Source organism: Chamaea fasciata, unplaced genomic scaffold (genome assembly GCF_029207755.1).
Source record: "Chamaea fasciata isolate MVZ Bird 193981 ecotype frontalis unplaced genomic scaffold, bChaFas1.0.hap1 SCAF_8, whole genome shotgun sequence".
NCBI classification, from domain to species: domain Eukaryota; kingdom Metazoa; phylum Chordata; class Aves; order Passeriformes; family Sylviidae; genus Chamaea; species Chamaea fasciata.
The window spans coordinates 8,591,767-8,611,202 of record NW_027094093.1 but is presented as its reverse complement, the minus strand read 5'-3'; the positions used below and the strand labels follow the sequence as shown (position 1 = coordinate 8,611,202).

The window sequence follows — 19,436 nt, the reverse complement described above, 5'->3', positions numbered from 1 at the left end:
TCTGTGTGGCTCAGCCACCGCTGCTTACCGGCACCCTGGTGACCTGACTCGGCCTTTCCCTCGGGCTGGGAACTGGGTGTGTGAGGAGAACATCCACTGCCTCCCGTTCAGCTGGGCCACTGCCTGGGCTGAGGTCTGCAAGTGTCACAAGCTGTCCACGTTTAGTTTGCAACTACTTTACACCCTTAGTGGGCAGCCAACGCTCTCACTCTGAGGGGATCACAATCCGAGGACGCGCTTTGGGCCGAGCTGTTGCGGTCGATGGTTTTCCTCCTTCTCTCCCAAGCGCACTCTCTCAAGCCCACGGAAGGCGTCAGAGGAGCCGAGGGCGGGGTGTCACACTCCAGACGGGCCCCTCAGCCTCCGCACGGCTGCTCCACCTGCTCCCGCTCAAGCGCTGGGTGCCGCGGCTGGAGCCCGGCCCCGGCCGGCGGCGGCCCTGCGGGGGGAGCGGGCAGCGGGCCCGCGCCGCCCCTGCCCCGCCCTTCGCCGGCCGCCAGGGCCGAGGCCGGAGCCGGCGGCGGCCGCATGGCTCCGGAGCGGCCGCCCCGCCGCTGGCAGCGCCCGCGGACCCGCCCGGGGCCGGGGCTGCTCCTGCTGCTCGTCCGGCTGCTGCTGCCCGGGGCGGCCGCGGGCAGCGGGGAGGCGCCGCCAGCAGGTACTGCCCATCCCCTCCCGCCCCCGGGGCAGGGCGGGCGCTCACAGGCCGGGGGTTCCTCAGCCCCGTCCCTTCTCCGCCGTCCCCGGGCCCCGCGGCTCCCGCTGCCGCCCAACATGGCGCCGCCCGGCTGGCGGGCCGGGGCCGCCTCGCCCCGCCGGCAGCCGCAGCGGAGCCGGGGCAGCCTGAGGATCCTTGCCGTGTCCCGCTGTTCTCCCGTCGCAGTTCGGGTCCCGCAGGACGGCTCCGCGCCGCGGCCGGGCGGGCAGGGGCGCCGGGAACCGGCCCGGGGGAGCCCGCGCGGACAAAGGCACCGCGGCGCTCAGAGGGCGGGCGCGTCCCTCCCGCTCCAGCGGCGCGGCCGGAGCTGCCTCGGGCTGTGCGACTCCCTCTGGCTTTCTCAGGAGCTCGGGCCAGGGGAATCGGGTGCAGAACAGATCTTTCATTAACATATTTGAGGGCAGACAAACCCGTAAAGGCTGCGCTCAGTTGTAGCAATAAGGAACTCGAGAACCGGCTTCCTCCCTGCATTGACCTTCTCGAGTCTTGGGCATCCTCCGGACTCTGCAGCAGATGCCGATAGCTCATAATTTCAAATTTCTTTGCTTGCCATCTCAGAATTTGAGTTACTCTACCTGTGTGTCCTCCCAGTAGCTAAACCCAGCATCACTTCAGAGTTACCTGTTCAGAAGCATCTCCCCTTTTGGAACATCGTTGTTTCACTCTGTGCAGCTGATGCAACATTTCAAGCAACTGATTTTTCTCAAGAAAAATACCTTAAAGCTATGGGCAGTAAGAAAATACTTGCTAGCTTTGCATGTGGATGACATTGCCTTTGACACGGATGGATACTTTATCCATAGTGGCAGGAAATCCTAGGATGCCCTGAGGGAAGGTGTGGACATTCTGGGCTGTGTTTTGGCCCTGGAACATTTCCTGTTCGTGGATTATCTTGGTGTTAGACATGGGTAGTGCCCAGCCTCACCTTGCTGCGTCAGTCGGCACTTCAGTGACAAATAATCTTTCACAGCATCAGGCGATGACTTTTGTGAAAGTGCCTGTCTAAAGGTACAGCCGGTGCTTGTCTGAGTGGTTGTGCTTCCTCCCACGGGATTTGCCACGGATGCAAATTAATCCAATGGTTAATTTTTCCACAAGAAAAATGCCCAAATTTTAAGGTTAAACCAATTTAGTAGGGTCATGTGTGGACAATAATTCTGTAATGCTATAATAAACCTAAGTAAGAACATTCACACAGTATTTTTCATTGGCTTAACTTAATTTGTTAAAATATAATTTAGCTTGATTTCAGCTTCCTTATAGAGATACAGCAGGTTTTTACCTGCAAACACCATCTCCTTGTCTGGGTTGAGGTTGCACTTACTCAGTGTGTTAGCAGTTATTACTGAGCTTGGCTGAGACCTGCATTTTCTATTCAGTAAGCCAGATGAGTCCCTCTGTTTGAATGTGTAATTATTTTCTCTGTGCTTCTCTTTAATTACGTTCTTGAAACACTGTGGTAATGCACTGTAGGGTATATTTACACATGTATATAGATCAGAATGTATGTTATTCAAACTTTGCTCCATTAATCTTTCAGGTCCATTTCTGCAGTCTTAATTCTGATGATCATAGGGGCTCACTAACGTTTCAGGAGGGTTAGAACAATTCACATCTCTAATTCAATCAAGTATGGTGAGCTGTCAGTGCAGTTCCCTTATTACATGCCACGGCTGGACTGTGACAGGAGAAAAAACGTTCTAGAAAGAAGAGTTGTGTGATTTAACAATAGAAACATTTCCAAGGGAGAGGAGTATGACTTTTGTGATCAGCAGCCGTGTCATGTGCTCAGTGACTGTGCTAATATGTCAGTCTGTTTACCTGCTCAGACTCCCACTGTTGAATTCACCACTGGTATAGGGAGCTCTGATGGAGTTACAACCCACTCATGCCAGCAGGGAATTTGGCCCAGAGGCCTTATTCCAGTGCCATCAAAACACTGATGGTAAAGCCAAGCCTTTCTGGATTACCTTTTTTAAACATACCACCCTGGTTACTTTTTTTCCAAAGGCGTTGCAGTTTACTTTGGAGGCTAAATGACTTGATTAGAAGTCCAATTTGAATTTCCCTCTACATCATATTGAGCATGTTTCTGTCAGCTTTTACAACAATGAAATGGACTAAAATTAGACCTTTGTACTTGACCCATGCCTAAAATTAACTTTTTTGCTGCCCCCAGGTAAAAACTGCAGCTTACTGCAGGAAATGGATGTCATCCAGAAGCAGGATGAAAACTGTTACTGCTATGTGCAAAACAGAACCATTCACTTACAGTACCTGTGGTCAACTCTCCAGGTAAGTGGCTGTTCTGGGGATCACTCAGTACATTCCATGTGAGCTTTTCCCAGCAAACCATGTGGCCACTTAGCAAGGTCAGGGCAGCGTCTCTGTGGAATTAATAGTTGGAGTGGTGTATAGTTGGGACTATGATAAAAATGCAGCATTATGAGCCTCCAGCTGGGATGCAGTGAGGTTTGGTCTCTACTGTAAGGATGTCAGCCAGGCTTAGAGTATGATGGTGCCACAAAAACATTAATTTAGGATTGTGTATTATTTTCTTGCACGCTTTTTCTGTTGATGGGACACTGTTAACCTCTGCAACAAATGCTTTTGCTTATCCCCAACTGCCTTTGTAGAACTTCTAAATTTGAGGACTGTATGCAGTTCTGTGGCTTTCTCACCACAGCACACCAAAGGCTCGTTAGATTGTGACTAACGAACAAACTGCAGCAGCAGTGTGTCTGTTCTCCTGAGTAACAGAGGGTCATCTTACAAGACACACATCTAGAGATGAGTTTGAAGCAAATAAAAATCTCTTCAAGAGTGGAAGCAGCGACAGCTAAAGGAACAAGCTAGCCATCTCCATGGTTCCTTTTCTTTCCTTAGAAGTATGTCTCTAGACAAAGGCAGGAAACTGTTTCATTTTGTCTCTCTTGCAGGACCTTTCTCTCAGATATAGGGAAGTGGAACATCTCTTTGTCTGTTCCTTGGACTGTTTTCCTCAGGAACATGTTGCAGATGTTTTTATGAATGGTAGCAGGCTCCAGATGGTAAAACCCTCCATCAGTCACACACACTTTCCTGGAGTCAATGTTTAAAAGCAGGAAGTTCAGATTTTTCCCACAACAAATTGCTTGCTGACACATAGTCTCCTCTCCCAGTACAAACCTGGTTTATTACCCATTGCATCACTTTTTTGCAGATAGGTCTTTGTTGTCTAGTAGGCCCTGATGAAGAGCTGACAATGAATCAGAGTTCTCAGGAAAATCACCCCAACTTAGAAGATGGACAAGATCTTTTACCAGTTTGGTGGGGGAGTGTGCTGGGAACCAGCAAGAAATCCCCAAAATACCCAACAGGAATGTGCTTCTATTTAAATTTCTGGTTACGCTCTCTTTCATTTTCCTCATCCCTCTTATGTCCCCAACATGAAGATTTCACTATAAAGAAAAGCAAATCACATTTGTTACGGTTCAGGAAGGGAAGGAGGAGGGGTATGAACATTCACAAAACAAACTGTGGTCAGTCAGATATTACTGGCTTTGTTAGAAATTTGTGTGTGGGCAAGTGTCACAGTAAAACCAAACCCACTGTGCTCTTGGATGGATTGAGGTCCCTCTACTGAACTTTGCTGCTGCTGAGTTCTCTGAATTACCTTGTAAGGTGATTAACTGTAAACAATCTCTGCATAGTGTAAATAACCAATACTAAACAATTAAGATTGATTTTCATTACCACATGCATGGCTGAAATGCAACATAGCTCACAAAGCCCCACAGTGATTCTGAGCTGCTTCTCTGTGTATTCTGTTTCTAGATAAAAGTTAGCAGCAGAGAAAAGTTCCGGTTCGAGCCTATTTCAGGAAAAAAACACTGTCAGAATTCAGAAACTGTTTTTGAGTTTGCTGCGTGTGCTGTTCAAATCCTCTGGAAGCCAGAGACGTGCACAGAAACTTTTCTGAGCATAAAACAATATGGAGAGGATGTTTGTTTCAAAATACAACCCTTCAAAATGGAACCGTACATTGTGAGGGTGAAAAGAGAAAGTAAGTACCAAATCTTTGAGTTTAGATCACAGATGGCTTGGTATTGCCAGTGCTACTGAATGTACCATCTCTTCTATAAGAAGCTTAGGACTTTTCTGTTGATATTTTATAGAATCAGCATTTCAGACTGAATTAGTCTAAAGTCAATTTCTATTTCTTTCCCCCCTTTTTAGTGCTAGATGGAAAGCTCTTGTTTTTGTTTGTAGCTGGAATTTTTCTGTTCCATTTTGCAAACAGCCTGAGCAGGTGAGTACTAGCTGCTTTTGACCTTCTTTCCCAAAGTCTGTGCATCTTTGGTCTGTTTGCTAAGCTAAAGAGGCAGTTCTTTGGGAAAGTGAAATAAGGAACTGAATATATATTTAAAACTTCCTCATACCATTTGTATTTGGACAGATTGTGACATACCTTGGAGTACCTAACTCTGTTTATCAGTCAGCTGTGTTAGGGTTTTTGTATCCAAGCTTCCTGCACTGAGGGACACCAAGACAATCAATCCTCAGTGGGCAAGTGTGTGGATCAGAAAAGTCCTCTTTCCCTTTTGTAGACCACAGAGGACAGCTGAATGCTAAATAATGCTGACTATTAATGATGCCTTCCTGGGGAGGAAATATTTAGGCCATAAAGTCATCTGGGGCCTCTTCTGCCTCCACCTTTGTGCCAGCCTTTCTTCTGATGCACATTTTGCATAGCACGTAAGGGAGGACACTCAGTTCTTACAGCAAAATATGTGCCCACAACTTCAAAGCAAAGTGAGTCACAAAATAATTGTCAGGAGGCACCTCTAAAACAAGCAGAGCAGCAATAGGTTTTATAGCATTAACTCTGAATTAATAAGATGGAATTTATAAATGCACGTGCTTAGGAAAAAAAACTTGTGGGTTTGTGGAGGGTTTTCTGCATTTTAAATTAAAATAAAACTCTTGCAGTACAGAACCATATTGGTTCTTTCATTTTCTTCTGTGTACTAGAGAATGGAAGGTCGATGCAATCAGAAGGAGCATGAGCTTTATAAAACCACAGCACAGTCTCTTAACCTGTAGCAACTCCAGTGACCTTAAGTATCTGTTGGGAATTTTTCCTTACACAGATTTAATACCTGAACTGCTATGGCCTGCTAACCATATAACTACAACTCTAACTTACAGCTGATTAAAGTTCTTATTGAAGATCACTGCTGTTTTTACAAATGTTGGCATCTTAACCAATTACAAATGATACTTCTCACCATATTCTCTCTTGTTCTTTTTACAGGAGTGCCAAGTTCTTTTACCTTTCTGGAATAATACTGGGTGTTCTTGCTCTGCTAGTCTTTGTCCTGCTGACACTTAAAAGGTTTATTCCAAGGGTAAATCTGCATTTAAAACAAAATAATAGTAATAATCACAATACAAGAAGTGACAGTACAGAGCCAGATTCTGACCTTGTTCTGGGTTTGTGGCCAGGTAGCTCCACTGTAATGCTGCAGGATTGTTTGAATCAAGCAAATATAGTTAGGTCAGAGTCAAGTTCTATTTAGCTTCCTCCTGAGTTTAAACTGAACAGGCATTGGTGATATACAAGAAGAGTTCATTCTGAAACATAAATTCTTTTTATTGAACTAGAGCTAAGCTTACCTTTCAGTCTGTGAATCAGTTTAAATAAAAATATAGTGGCAACTGAGACAGATTCTTTTCCATTCACCGAAGACAATTCATTGCAAGGCAGATGTGAATTTCTCTTTTACTTTTATAAAGCCTGTGCATTCCCATAATATTGCTGAGATAATGTTAATTGGGAACACATGTCCCTAGGGTTATACTGTGACACTGGGACATGATACACAAATACAGGGATGCAGTTGATCTGCTTGGAATTGATAGTTTTGTTGTAGCATGCAGAGGATTGTGCAGTGGAAGTCTCAAATCCTGTAGGTCTAAAGAATTTCACATCTGTTTTTGCCTGCGAGTTCCTTTGGAAGCAATGGTCCTGATTCTGACTTGAATTTTTTAGATGAAGTTTTTTTACCTTTTTTCCATTTTATTTCTAGCACAGTACCTTCTGGATTTTAATGAGTGGCTCCTGGATAATCTCTCTCTATTTTATTTACTGCTTCAAAGAGAATATACAGTGGTTGTGGTCTGAACACAAAAACTACCTGTTGGGTAAGAAAATTACCAAGAAATGTGCTGCAGATTTTGGTTTAATTTAGTGGTCAGATGAATACCTGCCCATAAAAAAAAAAACAAAAAAAAAACCAAAAAAAAAAACCAAACAAACAAAAAAAACCAACAAAATCAAGTGACTCATTTATAAAGCTCTATTTTCTCCAAAGCCATAGGTGTTGAAACATTCTAAAGGTTCTTAATCCACTCAAATGAGTGTTTACTCACATTGTATCATTAAGTAAAGAGTTTGATATAGAGGACTAGTTCTGAAAGCAGATTTTGCTTGGATTACTTGTTCATTGATTTGCTGTTACATACTTCCCCCTGTAAGAGCAAAAGGGCAGCTCCTGTGGTTTGCACTTTGCTGGATGTGGGAAATGGATGCACATATTGGGAACGGGATGTGGCTGCAGGGGCTGACAAACCTATTGATCTGGCACCTGCCTCGACATGGTCATGTGAGGAGAACTCATGTGCAGCCCACACACAGCATTGGCTAAAAGCTGTTCAGAGATTACCTTGTGAACTCTTGGCACACTTTGGAAATAGAAAGCACATCCAATATCATGCAGTTGTCTCGAAGACAATGCAAGAATCAGCAGGCTACACTTCACAGCAGCTGCAAGCTTTGTGAAACAAAGTAAAGTTTATAGGGGTAGTTTGCATCTTTTTCTCCGTGTCCTTTTCTGTTCCTACAGGGTATTTTCTGGGTGTTGGGATTACCAGCTTTGCCATTTGCTATCAGCACGGGCCGCTGACCACGGAGCTCAGCATAACCCTGTTCACATGGACACTCCAGTTAACAGCCTTTGTCCTGATTTACTTTGGTGTCACCATCCCTCAAGTTGCATATGCAGTGATAGCAGTCAGCCTCTGCTCCAAAGGCCTGTGTTACCCCCTGGGTGCTGCCTGTCACATTGCCAGGTCTGTGTCTGTTTGTCAATGTCCAGGTCCTGGGAGAACCAGGAAAGCTGATAATGAAAAAGCCCCCTACACTTCAATAATGGTTTGGGAATTTCTAGTACTGGTTCTTAACTTTGCCAAATGTAAAACTGCAGTAGGAAAGGTTTAAGTGTCCAGAGACACAGAAATTATTTTCCACTTGGCAGTTTTAAGCATGAGTTTTGTTCTGTGGATAATGGAGAAATGGGACTGTGTTCTCAAGGACTAATGTAGCACCTTCTAGTGCACAGCATATGGCAACCAGAACATTTCTGTTTGATTGATTAGACTGCAGCAGTACTGCCTTGGTTTGACGTGTAGTGAGAGAAGCTGCAGGGAACTTACATGGAATCTTAGGGATAAAACAGTGTACCATCACCAAGGATGCCATTGTTCAAAAGTGTCAGTCCTTGGAGATAGAATAGAGTTCAGAGACTAAAATCACATGTCCACAAAAGAGTGTGCTCCATGATTTTAGTTTTCCAAGTTTGTTACCTCCCTGTGATTCATGGAAGCAATCTATCAGATTTGCTAACTATGAAGATACTCCTCAGTATTCCTAGAGGCCCATTTTCATTGTAGATTTGGAACAGGAACTGCTTGCAGTAGGTAGACCTTAACTTGCTACGTGTTTTCAATAGCAATGCAGGAACAACATGTTTGCTCATCCTTGAATTTGAAGCATGTTTTAGCACAAGTACAACGCTCAAATGAAGATTCTAAAAAGCCCTGCCAGTTGACATCTGTTTTTTACCTTCAGTGATGGATGGTATCCAGCTTCAGAGTCTTTAGTACAGACTGTTCCATAGCTGTGGACTCTGCTGAACCACAGAGAAGTAGGAAGAGGCAAAGGCTAGAACTGGCACAACTAAAATAACAAAAAACAAATAATTTGGGCTTGGGGGCTTTTTACACATTGTTTAGTTTTGAAGAACATACTGCTTTGGTCTTTTCTTCTCTTTTTACATGCTGAAGTGTGGCCTGAGTTGAAGGTTTTTTATTTTAGGTAGAACTTACCATTCGTTGTAGACCCATTTTTGCTTGCAGCCGAGGAGCAGCAGCTGTTTCAAAAGCAAGATGTAAGATCAACACCTGTTGTAAGCAGGTTCAAAACACTCTGTAATCAGTATGATGTGGCCACAAGTTCCCTTCTACTTTCAAGTTTTACTCTGAAACGCTGTAGTTTATTATTTTGTGGCTCTTTCTTTTTGATTTTCATGAACTGATGCTTCTATAAAGAAATACAGCTCTACACACCTCCCCTAGGAGAATGATAAGGGCTTTCTGATTTTTCTGTTTCAAAATCCTTTAGCCACAGCACCAAACTGTGAGGCCGTGATGCCAGATGCACAGTTCAGAGCAGCAAATATATCAAAATAATTTAGAATCTTGCAGTATTTCTTGTTAAGAACAGTGGATCTCACTGAGCCAGCAAGACCCTTCACCATTTGACCTAAACAATGGCTACAGTTCTCTGTTTTAAAGGGATATAAGGAGGAAAGTTGAATACTGCTGATGTTGGAGCAGGTGTTTTTATACAGAGCTGAAAGTTTTATGGGCATCCAGCCCTTGCTTATCTTAACTCATGACAACATTTAAATTGAAAACAGTCGACAGAAGGAAACAGAACATGGCACACTTTCTAATTTATATCTAATTATATTATACATCGCTACGCAGCAGCTAAAAAACCATCAGATTGTAAACATTTTGGCCTCAGACTACTCAGTTTTGTAATTTCGAACAAGATTCAAGAGAAGCAATCTAGTAAACAACATGAACAACTCACAACAGGCATAGAGCATTGCTTATCTTTGAAGTAATATATGCAGACTGGGTTTTGATTCAGCCCATGTCTCTGCACAGACACATTTTGCATTTTGCACCTAAAAATGGCTGAGCAAGCAGCCATTTCTTTAATTCCATGAGATTTTAGTCCATGCATACACAATAAGGACCTGATCTAAAGCTCATCTGAAGCTCATTAAATATCATGTGAAATTCTACAACTTTGGTTAAGACCTAGGGTAAACAGGCTAGCAAACATTACATACCTTGTCCTCAAATGTAAGAATGCAGTTTGTTCTCTTAAAAGGGTAGAGGTGACTAATGCATATTAATAGCAGGTATAGAGAAAAAGGACAGATAATTACATGCCAGAAGACTTTATAAATATTGATTATTTGAATTTCATTCTAGAAAAATGAAGCATCACTTTAAATCAAAGAAATTGGTGTTTAAATACCTTACTGAAGAGGAATATCGAGAACAAGGTGAAAGTGAAACTGTCCGAGCTCTGGAGGAGCTGCGCTCATTCTGCAGGAGCCCTGACTTCCCATCATGGATAGCTATATCCAAACTCCAGGCTCCACACAGGTAGGAAAACCAGCTCCTCTAAAACAGGAACCACATTGCACAGACACTGGCACACAGCAGAGCTAAATGCCACTTCAGGCACTCTTCCAGATGTGTTTATCTTGCATATCCCACTCAGGACCACAGCCACACCTCTCAAGGGTATTACTCGCTGGTGGCATTAAACTTCTGTTTGTTCCTCCCTGACCACAAATTACTCTTGGGAGTTTGCAGACCTTCACAGCTCATTCATGGTCATAGAACTTAAAGGCTTCCTGTGTGCCTCTGTAAGCTCTTGCAGAAACCCTGGTGGCTCTCTAACCAGTGAAATTGCTCTCCTTCAGGTTTTAGAGCAGTGCCCTTTTCTGTGGTGTAAAATTGGGGTAGGGTGAAGATACATACTCAAATATTCCCTATATTTTTAAGCTCTCCAACTGCAAACCTGCACAGTCAGGGAATCCTATTATTGAAGTATCACTATCTAAGGCTAAGAATATAGAGAAAGGAATCAATACCTGCAAGTACCAAGTAAAACAGGTAAAAGAGCTGTGCCATGTATAGCTTAAGAGATAAACCGAAGACAAATACAGGTCAGGAAGGGCCAAGCAAGCAAAGCTAGAAAACCCTGCAGAATGTAAAATTAATCATAACAGAGTATTGCCATCAAGATTGAAGACAGCAGAATTTCATATATTAGCCAGCCACAAAGACTAAGTCCTTGCCACAGAACCAAGTCTCATGATTTTAAAGGAACTCCAGTCAGCCTGAAATTTAATCAATAAAAAGTTAAACCCACTTTCAGAACCTTCATCTTCCTTGGACTGGCATGCAGACAGCCTCTCTGCCAGGTTTTATAGATTTACTGTTAAACTGTCTTACTTTCCAAGCTGCTTGCCTTCTTCAGCATGATGGAGAGAGAAAAAAAGCGAAAGCTTGCTGTTGTACTGTAGAACTAAATACCACCAAATGTACAAAACAACTGAGACACGCATTTTCTAGCCGTCATTTTGTTAATAGAGTTGTTATAAACCGTTCACTGGTTGAGAATAGGGAAATAAAAAGGAGAACCAACAGCAATCAGATTTGGAGAACCCCTCCCAGCTCCCATTAAGCATCAAACTGTGGTTCATCCCAAGGCAAATCTGTTCCCCATTTAGACTAACAGAGCTTCCAAGTACAGCGAGGTGACGACGTTCATCTCACAGAAATGTTCAGTCTGAAATGTAAATTATTGATCAGTTTACCAGAACTCCAGAATGTAGCTGCATTTCCTTTTTCATACATCTCTCCAATGCTGTCGACACTTACCCAGGTGTCAGAACTGCCGTCTGTTCCCACACTCTTGCCAGAAACCTCCAGCTCCGTTCTCTCTCCTCAATGGAGTTGCCCACTGAAAGTAAGGTTTGTGGTGGATTGCAGTATAGAGACAGTGCTAAGTTCATGCTTTGTTCTGGCATTTACTTGGAGCAGCTGCAGAATTCCCAGTCTGCAGCTCCAGCTTCACCAGAGGCAGGAATTCTTTGGGAAGACTTGAGCTCAGGTTGCCCACGGTGCGCACGCAGCACCAGGAACAAGGTGACTACACACAACATAGGAGTGCAGAATTCTTGCCATTTTTTTTCCTTTCATTAGCAGTATCAACACACCTGAATTCTTACAGCCTTTGTCTCAAATATGTTACAGCTTTCATTTATTTTTAGGAGCTAAAGTACCAACTACCCTGCTGTACAAATGCTTACTCTGGATTACCATTGCAAGTACTGACAAGACGTGAAAATGAAGTTAGACGTTCTTGCTTAGTCACAAGACCTTGCAGATGGTTTCCAGAAGAGCAAAAGTTACTTCTACAGAAAATACTGAAAAGATGAGCTGGGGAAACCAATCTTTGGGGTTGTTGCCATCTGTTACTGGAACTTCCAACTCATCTGCACTGCCTGTGGGGATGTACTTACACCACTCCTGTTTAAATAGCAAACCCCCTAGAATTTACAGTATTTCTTATTTAAATTTCTCAGCTGATCACTTCTCCCTTTCAAAATTTGGCAGGTTTGCAGCTTTTGTTCTGGGATCTCCCCACGTCTCACCTGCAGAAACAAAGGCGCACGATGAGCAGTATGGCATTGGGAGCTCCTTCCTGGAAGAGCAGCTCTTTGAGACAAGGGCACAATCTGAGCAAGATGAGCCAGCCAATTCTGTCCATGAAGAAGATGAGGAGAATGAAAATGAAATGCATACACAAATTCCATTTCCATATGCTACTGAGCTGCTTTGAGAAATAACAAAAAAAAGAGACAAAGCATACTTGTCCTAGAAAGGGAGGATTCAGAATGAGAACTCACACTTGACCTTTTCTTGTGGTTGCTGATGGACAAAGAAGGATTTTTGAAAAAACTGCTTCCTGTATCACCGATGTTACCTGATTGGAGCAACAGAAGAAAACCATAGGGGCTGTTCAAGTGAAGAGGAATCTTGTGCTATGGGTATTTTCACTGGGGAAACAAACATTGTGTATTTCCAAGGCAAGTACTGGAGACAGCCTATCCACCAGCATGCCTTCTTTTATCAGGGACACTACCTCTAGTAAACAGAGAATCTGTTTTGGCCCTTTCCATCAAGTCCTCTGTGCTGAGCACTAGAGGGAGGAAAAGCCATTTTTAATACTCTCTTTTTACTAAGTACCTTCTGTGTCAACACTTGTGATAGTGCTGTTAGAGTGTCGATAAACTGTTCGGTGTTTGTGAGACTTTTCATAGAGAGTTAACACAGCTGAACAAGGTTTCCTTCCTCTTCTGGCTGGGCTTGTCTGTTAGCTTCATCCTACCTCTGCCTTTGGTTTTAAGCTCCCTTTGCCCCTCGGAACGCTGCCTAACTTTTCACCCCTGCCCATATTATTCTGTTCTTGATCTTCGCTGTAGTTATACTGCATTTTGTTCTTTCCAAGTCTTTGTTTATTTACATACTTTCTTCCTTCTTGTACAGATCTTCAGCTAAACCTTTCTCTAGCTCTCTGCTTCTCCACCTCTGACAATGCAGATGGCTTAGGAGAGGTTTTCCATCCCCAAACATTTTTGCTCTTGCCTTCAATTTCAGTGTTAGCTTACCTCAGGCAGGTGCTGTTGTCTCTTCCAGGCCTCTCAAGAACCCCAGAAAGGCCACAAAGGCTGAGGCTGTTTCAGCTGCTTGGAAAAACTGCTATTAGCAGAGGCAGAGTGCTGCTGTGAGCCTAGAACTGAGAATGTAGATAACCCACACAGAGCTCCACTGGCCTCAGAGTACTCAGTAGTTTGTTCACTGAGTAAGAAGCAGAAAATCATTCCTGGCAAAACAATGAGGGAGGATGCCTGGCTTTTACCTTCCTTTCTCAGCTGTCTGTGGGACATCTCACAGGAGGCAGATGGGGAGGAAAAATAGACCAGGGAGAGAAATTCAGGCAGTCATGTGTCTTTCAGCTTATGTATTACACAGTCCTAGGCCAGGGAGTAGAGTGTGTTCCTCAGTTCATCGACCTGCAGATGTCATTTCTTTCTTTTGTTCTTTAGACTACCCCTCCCTGTATTCTTCTGTTCTCACTTTGCCATTTTCCTTTACTCTCTTACACACTGCAGGAAACAAAAGACCATTAATTGTCACTGTCTGATCTTACAAACCCACCAGGAACTGTCAGCGACAGGGAGCAGTTGGTGCTCAAGAAAGGCATGTCAGACTGGGATCTACCTGCTTGAAAAGGGGTGTCCATTCTTTGTAACATGCCTGGTGGTGCAGCATGACTTCAGCAGTGCAGGTGCTGTCCTGGGTTCTCCTTGTCCATCACTGCACCAGGGACAAAACTCATTACCTCCAACGGTGCTAAGTGCAGCCATACCATAATCCAAGAGCTCCTCTGTGTAACAAAGGGCTCAGAGTTGGTGCTTGAAAGCCTTAAAGCCTTACTGACTTGGTCTTTCCTCCTTTATATTGCTTCAGTTTTAAAGGAACACTTCCATTTTACAGTAAAGAGACACATAACACCCTTTGGTGCCATAAAATGTTAAGTACCTATGCAGAATCTTAAAGCATGTTTAGCAGAGAAAAGCCATGTCAGGCAGGTGATCCAAAAAGGCATTCGCTGTTAAGTCCAGAACATTCAAGAACAGAGCAAGAGTTCTGTTTAGGAAAGCCACTAGCAGCAAGACTCACCTCTAAGAGAGGCTGCTGCTACCAAATCTCCAGCTACATTGCCACCCACACTCTGGAAGTCAGGTTTGGCTTGGGGGCTCTGGTAGTAGCAACAAGCAGTTGTGAAAACAGAGGAAAGCCTCATGATCTTGGATGGTTTGGGAGAAGAGTGGAAACTCCCCCCCCCCGAACAATTACCATAGACCAAATCCGATTGATTTAATCTTTGTCTGTGTCACCATCATGAAAATGGAGTACTTAAAATCATTCCAGATTAGGCAAAGGATGCTTCTTGGATGTTTTAAAGTACACAGGCTTTTTTCAGTGTACTTCATAGTTAGGCAAGAACACCCATCCAAGCAATTTGAGGCCAAGGAAGAGAATTAGATTTGTCTGAGCTTAAACACACAGTTTTTCTGGATGTCCTCTCTTTAGTGAGGTAGTGATGATTACCCTTGCATAATATGGGGGCATGTAAGTACATATATGTACTATGCAAATACATAATATGTAGTTACATACGATAGCCCAGAGTATACATTAAGGTAGTATTTTACCTAAGCAATACGTTAAATGGAAAAGCCCCCCAGTCTATGCAATTACATGTTTTATACCTACTTCAACAAGGAAAAAAAGTTAAAAAGCAGTAAGAAATAAAAATCAACCCACACTGTATGTAGTTGTGAGATCCAATATTTGGCAGGGATGGGTAAATACTATCCAAAGTAGAGCAGGAATCTACTAAATGCATGTACAACAGCATGGGTAAATACTATCCAAAGTAGAGCAGGAATCTACTAAATGCATGTACAACAGAATGGCAGCAACAGGAGAAAGATGATGGCTACTTTAGTGGGTAGCTAATAGTGACCTTAAAAATCCTCCCAAGCCTGTTCCAACACTGGAAGCATGCCATAAACAAAACCCACCAAACCAGCTGCTGTCACTTGCACAGTGCTCCTGTGATATGTGGAGATGACACAGCCTTACGGAAACACAACTGTTAAGTACTGTCCACTGTTCAGCTAGAAAATCAAGGAACAGAATCTAGGCATTAATCCATCTCCCTAACTCTTCTAAGAGCCCTTCTCCCCTAACAAAGGATGTTGCATTTTTCTCTGTTCTCTGCTGTGTTCACAGTGATGCCCTGCACTCTTCCATATCGACCAGTTTACAATGCACATTGGTTTGCGTCCCTCATTCCCTGCACCCCACAGAAAGGAATTGGTGCCTACAGTCAGATTTTATTATCAAATACTGTTTTAACACAATGCAGGAGCAGTTCCCAGGCTCTTGGTTCAGCATCCTCCAGTGGCTTTAGTAAAAGGTCATTATTACTGAATTATTTTCACTTTAGTTATGTTCACTGCTGACACTAATATGAGCAAATAAAAGTTCATGTTGATACTATTAAATATGTTATGGATATTTTATATTTCTTACCACAGTTTTTACAGTTTCACAAATATCAAAATCCAGGTGTACATGTCCATTTTGCAACATAGAATGACTATACAATTCCAAAAAGAGCAGGCATTTCAAATACACAATTCTGAAGTGTAAACACAGTGTACAAGCTCTTCACTTCACAATCCAGGTGCTATGCAGTAGCAGCTGAGGTAACACCATACAGCATGAACTCAACAAATGGTTGGTTAGCCTCAAGATGGTTTTTAGCATCCTTCTGTCCTGTCACCTGTTCAGTCTTTAGTTCTCCCCCAAGTTATACAAACATACAATAAATACATTTCTGATTTTAAAGGACACTTAGACAAGTCATGAGGATTTATGTGAGTACAGTACATTTAAGTTCAAGTGCAAAAAAAGTAACTAGTGGCTAGTCATTGATGTTTCTTTTTCTTGTCTATGGTGTTGGTCCCAGGCACTGCCAGAACGTGGGTTGTTCTAAAAGCACAGCTAAAGCACAGCTACGGGACACCCCTTCAGTCAAGCTAACAGATGTCAAAATGGGGAAACCTGTGCACCCCCTTCCCTGCTCAGCTGCTGCCACCTTCCTCTCCCTGACTCTGGGCTCCTGTTGGCCTTGCCTCTGGCTCAGCACAGTCCCACAGCAGCACCTTCACTGCAGAAGGCCTCACACCTCACACACACCTCCCTTCCAGGAGGGCAGAGGCCTCACACACACCTCCCTTCCAGGAGGGCAGCTGAGCAGTGCTCCCTTGGTCCCATGGGAGCAGAGTGCTCAGGATCTCCCGGGAACAAGCTGTTCATCTAAGAAAATGGGCCAAAACACTATCCTGACTAAAACCCCCGACTCTTCCCTGAGCCTGAGGATTTCCCTCCAGCAGCAATTTTCTCTATGCACCAGCACGAGCTGGCTGCAGACAGTATTAAGAAGCATAACAAAACATAATCCAAAGTCCTCCAGTGTCTCGACATTGGGCAAAGTAACTTCCTAAACATACTGCAATTGAGTTACATTTGCTTCCTCCTGAGAATCTCTCACTCTACTTGATTTCTGCATTCACTACTTTGCCCCTATAATCCTAAACATTAAGATTTTTAGGTGATTCCTCCCTACCCCCCCCACCTTCCCTAGGCACTTAAAGCTTACTGTTTTCTTAATAAATACCCATAATAACTACACTGCATTAAATAAACCCTTGTATAGATGATGAAATAAAAACCCCCAAAAGACCATTGATCAATCTCAGGCTGTGCAATCTTGATCAAAGATTCTTATCTCAATACAACAGCAAACCTAAAATTACCCAAATGCACACAACCTTATGCCCAGCTGCAGGGTTGCAAGCACAGAGGGTAACTTCAAAAGCCTTCCTCCAGCTTTTGTGTTGCACTAAAACCCCAATTCAAAACCTTTGCTTTGCAGAACTAAACTTTTATCTCAAACAACAGAACATTAGCTTCAAAAACATATTCTTTGAATATGCATGTGGTTTACTTAATCCATCACCATAATAGTAAGATACACTTCCTTAAGCTACTCTGTTTCTGAGAAATCTTTCCAGAGACAGTTTCATGACATTCCTAGAATTATTAGATCTGGTATTTTCTAATAGACTATTCAGGGAAACTCAGCGTCTCTCTTAAAAAGTCTTTTAATTTTGATTTGGGAATAAATTTGAAGAAAAAAAAATTATCCAATGAAGTCAGACACACTGTGCCTCAACAAATGAGGAGTGAACTCCCTTTCTTCCACAGACGGCAAAGGAATCTCATAGCACTCGACTCAGCTTTAGCAAAGCAGCTGAGAATTCTTCCTACCATTACATCTGGCCACATCACTTCCCTCAAGAATCCGAACTTTTGGCTTCCCTGCTCATGTTGCTCTGTGTAGTCATATGAATATTCTTTATATAGTTAAAAGCTTGCACTGCATCACATTATGATTGTTAAGATGAAGGAAGTCCTACTTTTGAGCTCCTACTCCAGCGTTTCCCAGGTGAGAAGCAGAATTCCATGCACTGGATTTGGTAAGATGAGCGCATCTCAGGGCCCTGCAGCAGCAGGCTGAGCATCACGATCCGACGCCACACGGTTGCCATCTGCTTGGGAATCTGATGGTGCTGTAGGTGTTGGTGCCGAACAATTTCTGGACTGCTCAGAATCTGTCGGATTTTGGGGTTGTCTTGCTGAGCTGGCTGATGAAGCACTGCAATTCTCATTGGTTTTCTAAAAAGAGGGGAAGGGATTCCATGCCGAAAGTCAACATGAATACTCAGGACACTGTCCCCACTGGCACACCCCCAGATGCATTCAGGCATTGCTGGAAAGTCACAAAGCACTTGCTTTGAATGCCCACAACATAACAAGTCAAATTTAAAGCAGCAAAGCAAAAGTACTACATTTAAATCCAGATGACACTAATAGCAAGCAGACAGCAGCTTACCTTCCATCTCTTTTCCTAACTGCACTTTCCCAAGAAGCATGCAAAAAACAAACTTGTGTTTCAAGGGGAAAAAAACAATTAACTGGACTTCAAAGTGTTCAGACAAGATAATTCTTTTGACTAAGCAAGTCTAAAACTTTTTTTTCCACACTTAAATACAGCTTTTCTTAGCTGATCCCACTCTCCCCAAGATACTACTCAAGACTTCCTGACTGGCAGAATTTTTGCTGTATTGATGTACAAATCCATCCAGTCTTTTCAAACAAGCCTTATCAGGGAACATAAGAGCACATTTAAACCCCAGTTACATTCCCAGGGCTGAAACAGCAAACCTCCACACTAACACATTTCATTAGAAGGTGATGCACTGCTTATGATTATTTGTTTTGCACCAAAGCATAGAGAATAAGGCTAGGATGTCCCTTTGTTTGAAGTATAAGCAAGCAAAAACAAAACTGATCCAAAATCTTAATGAAATAAGAAGGAATCATTTTTGTCACTAATTCTCTGTGCACTGACCCTCCTTCCAAACGATCTATTTTCGTTTTAAGGAAGCTATTTAACAAATTGAATATGAGAGAAGGGCAGACTTTTCCTAGTTTCAGTATTTTAATATCATTAGCCTAAAATAAATGACTGAGCAAAAAACCTGAAGTATTTTGGAGCCAGTTTGTCCTCTTGGAGCACTGAAACAGGGATGAGAAATTTTGGAGAATACACATGATGAAGACAATGATAGTTTTTTTGGTGCACTGAATTTTGGCACATTAACAAGAACTACTTTTATATCAGCACTGTATTTTTACAGGAAGAAAAGCATAGTGAAGAGACGACGTGCCATAAAGAACAGGCACAGAAGCCCTTTTGGCCACTTCTCAGTGCTCAGGGAAGCAGCTGGGTTGTGTCCAGCAGTGTTGGATGAGTCACTCTCAGACGCCACATACCTGCAAAACATTATTTTCTTGCCATGTTCATTGCCTGAGTTCTGTGTAACTTCTTTGCTCTGATTTAACAGAGGGCAGCTGACACTAATCAGACCCTGAGGACATATGCAATGGGAAACTGAGCAGTTTGGTTGGACACACTATTTTGATGTCAGAGACCTTGTGATATCTTCAGCACATATTCTTTGACTCTGGAAAGGTCAAAACCAAACAAAAACCCCGGCCAACCTAAAGCACGCCTGTAACACATTTCCAAGAATAA

The 19,436-nt window shown here is 43.1% G+C and overlaps 2 protein-coding genes and 1 long non-coding RNA gene across 5 annotated transcripts in view; 1 reads left to right on the top strand and 2 right to left on the bottom strand.

Annotated features, from left to right (window-relative positions):
• Positions 1–516: 516 nt before the first annotated feature.
• On the top strand, positions 517–15,707 carry NEMP2 (nuclear envelope integral membrane protein 2). Its single transcript, XM_066189576.1, has 9 exons — positions 517–658; positions 2,898–3,013; positions 4,535–4,763; positions 4,937–5,009; positions 6,015–6,108; positions 6,790–6,904; positions 7,606–7,831; positions 10,049–10,225; positions 12,251–15,707. Exons 1-9 carry the CDS (start codon positions 529–531, stop codon positions 12,474–12,476), a joined length of 1,386 nt encoding a protein of 461 aa, XP_066045673.1. The 5' UTR covers positions 517–528; the 3' UTR covers positions 12,477–15,707.
• On the bottom strand, positions 3,897–8,737 carry LOC136293160 (uncharacterized). The gene is made up of 3 exons (XR_010722101.1): positions 8,604–8,737; positions 6,034–6,114; positions 3,897–4,158 (listed from the first exon to the last, which is right to left on the bottom strand). It is a non-coding gene; the product is annotated as an uncharacterized lncRNA (long non-coding RNA).
• A 62-nt stretch (positions 15,708–15,769) lies between the features above and the next one.
• The window catches only part of MFSD6 (major facilitator superfamily domain containing 6), a 30,538-nt gene continuing 26,871 nt past the window's right edge, over positions 15,770–19,436 (bottom strand). For 2 of the 3 annotated variants that reach the window (XM_066189572.1, XM_066189573.1), the window contains exon 7: positions 15,770–18,013. In XM_066189572.1, coding sequence (XP_066045669.1) covers positions 17,831–18,013 — 183 coding nt within the window. In that variant the 3' untranslated portion in view covers positions 15,770–17,830. Of the gene's footprint in view, positions 18,014–18,230; positions 18,250–19,436 lie in introns of all 3 variants that reach the window. The other variant, XM_066189574.1, reaches the window with a different exon arrangement.

Bases quoted from the DNA above. Each gene is read 5' to 3' on its own strand.
- NEMP2 (XM_066189576.1), top strand. From the start codon at position 529: ATGGCTCCGGAGCGGCCGCCCCGCCGCTGGCAGCGCCCGCGGACCCGC. The intron at 5,010-6,014 runs GTGAGTACTAGC...TTCTTTTTACAG, and splicing joins TTTGCAAACAGCCTGAGCAG to GAGTGCCAAGTTCTTTTACC. The intron at 6,905-7,605 runs GTAAGAAAATTA...CTGTTCCTACAG, and splicing joins ACACAAAAACTACCTGTTGG to GGTATTTTCTGGGTGTTGGG.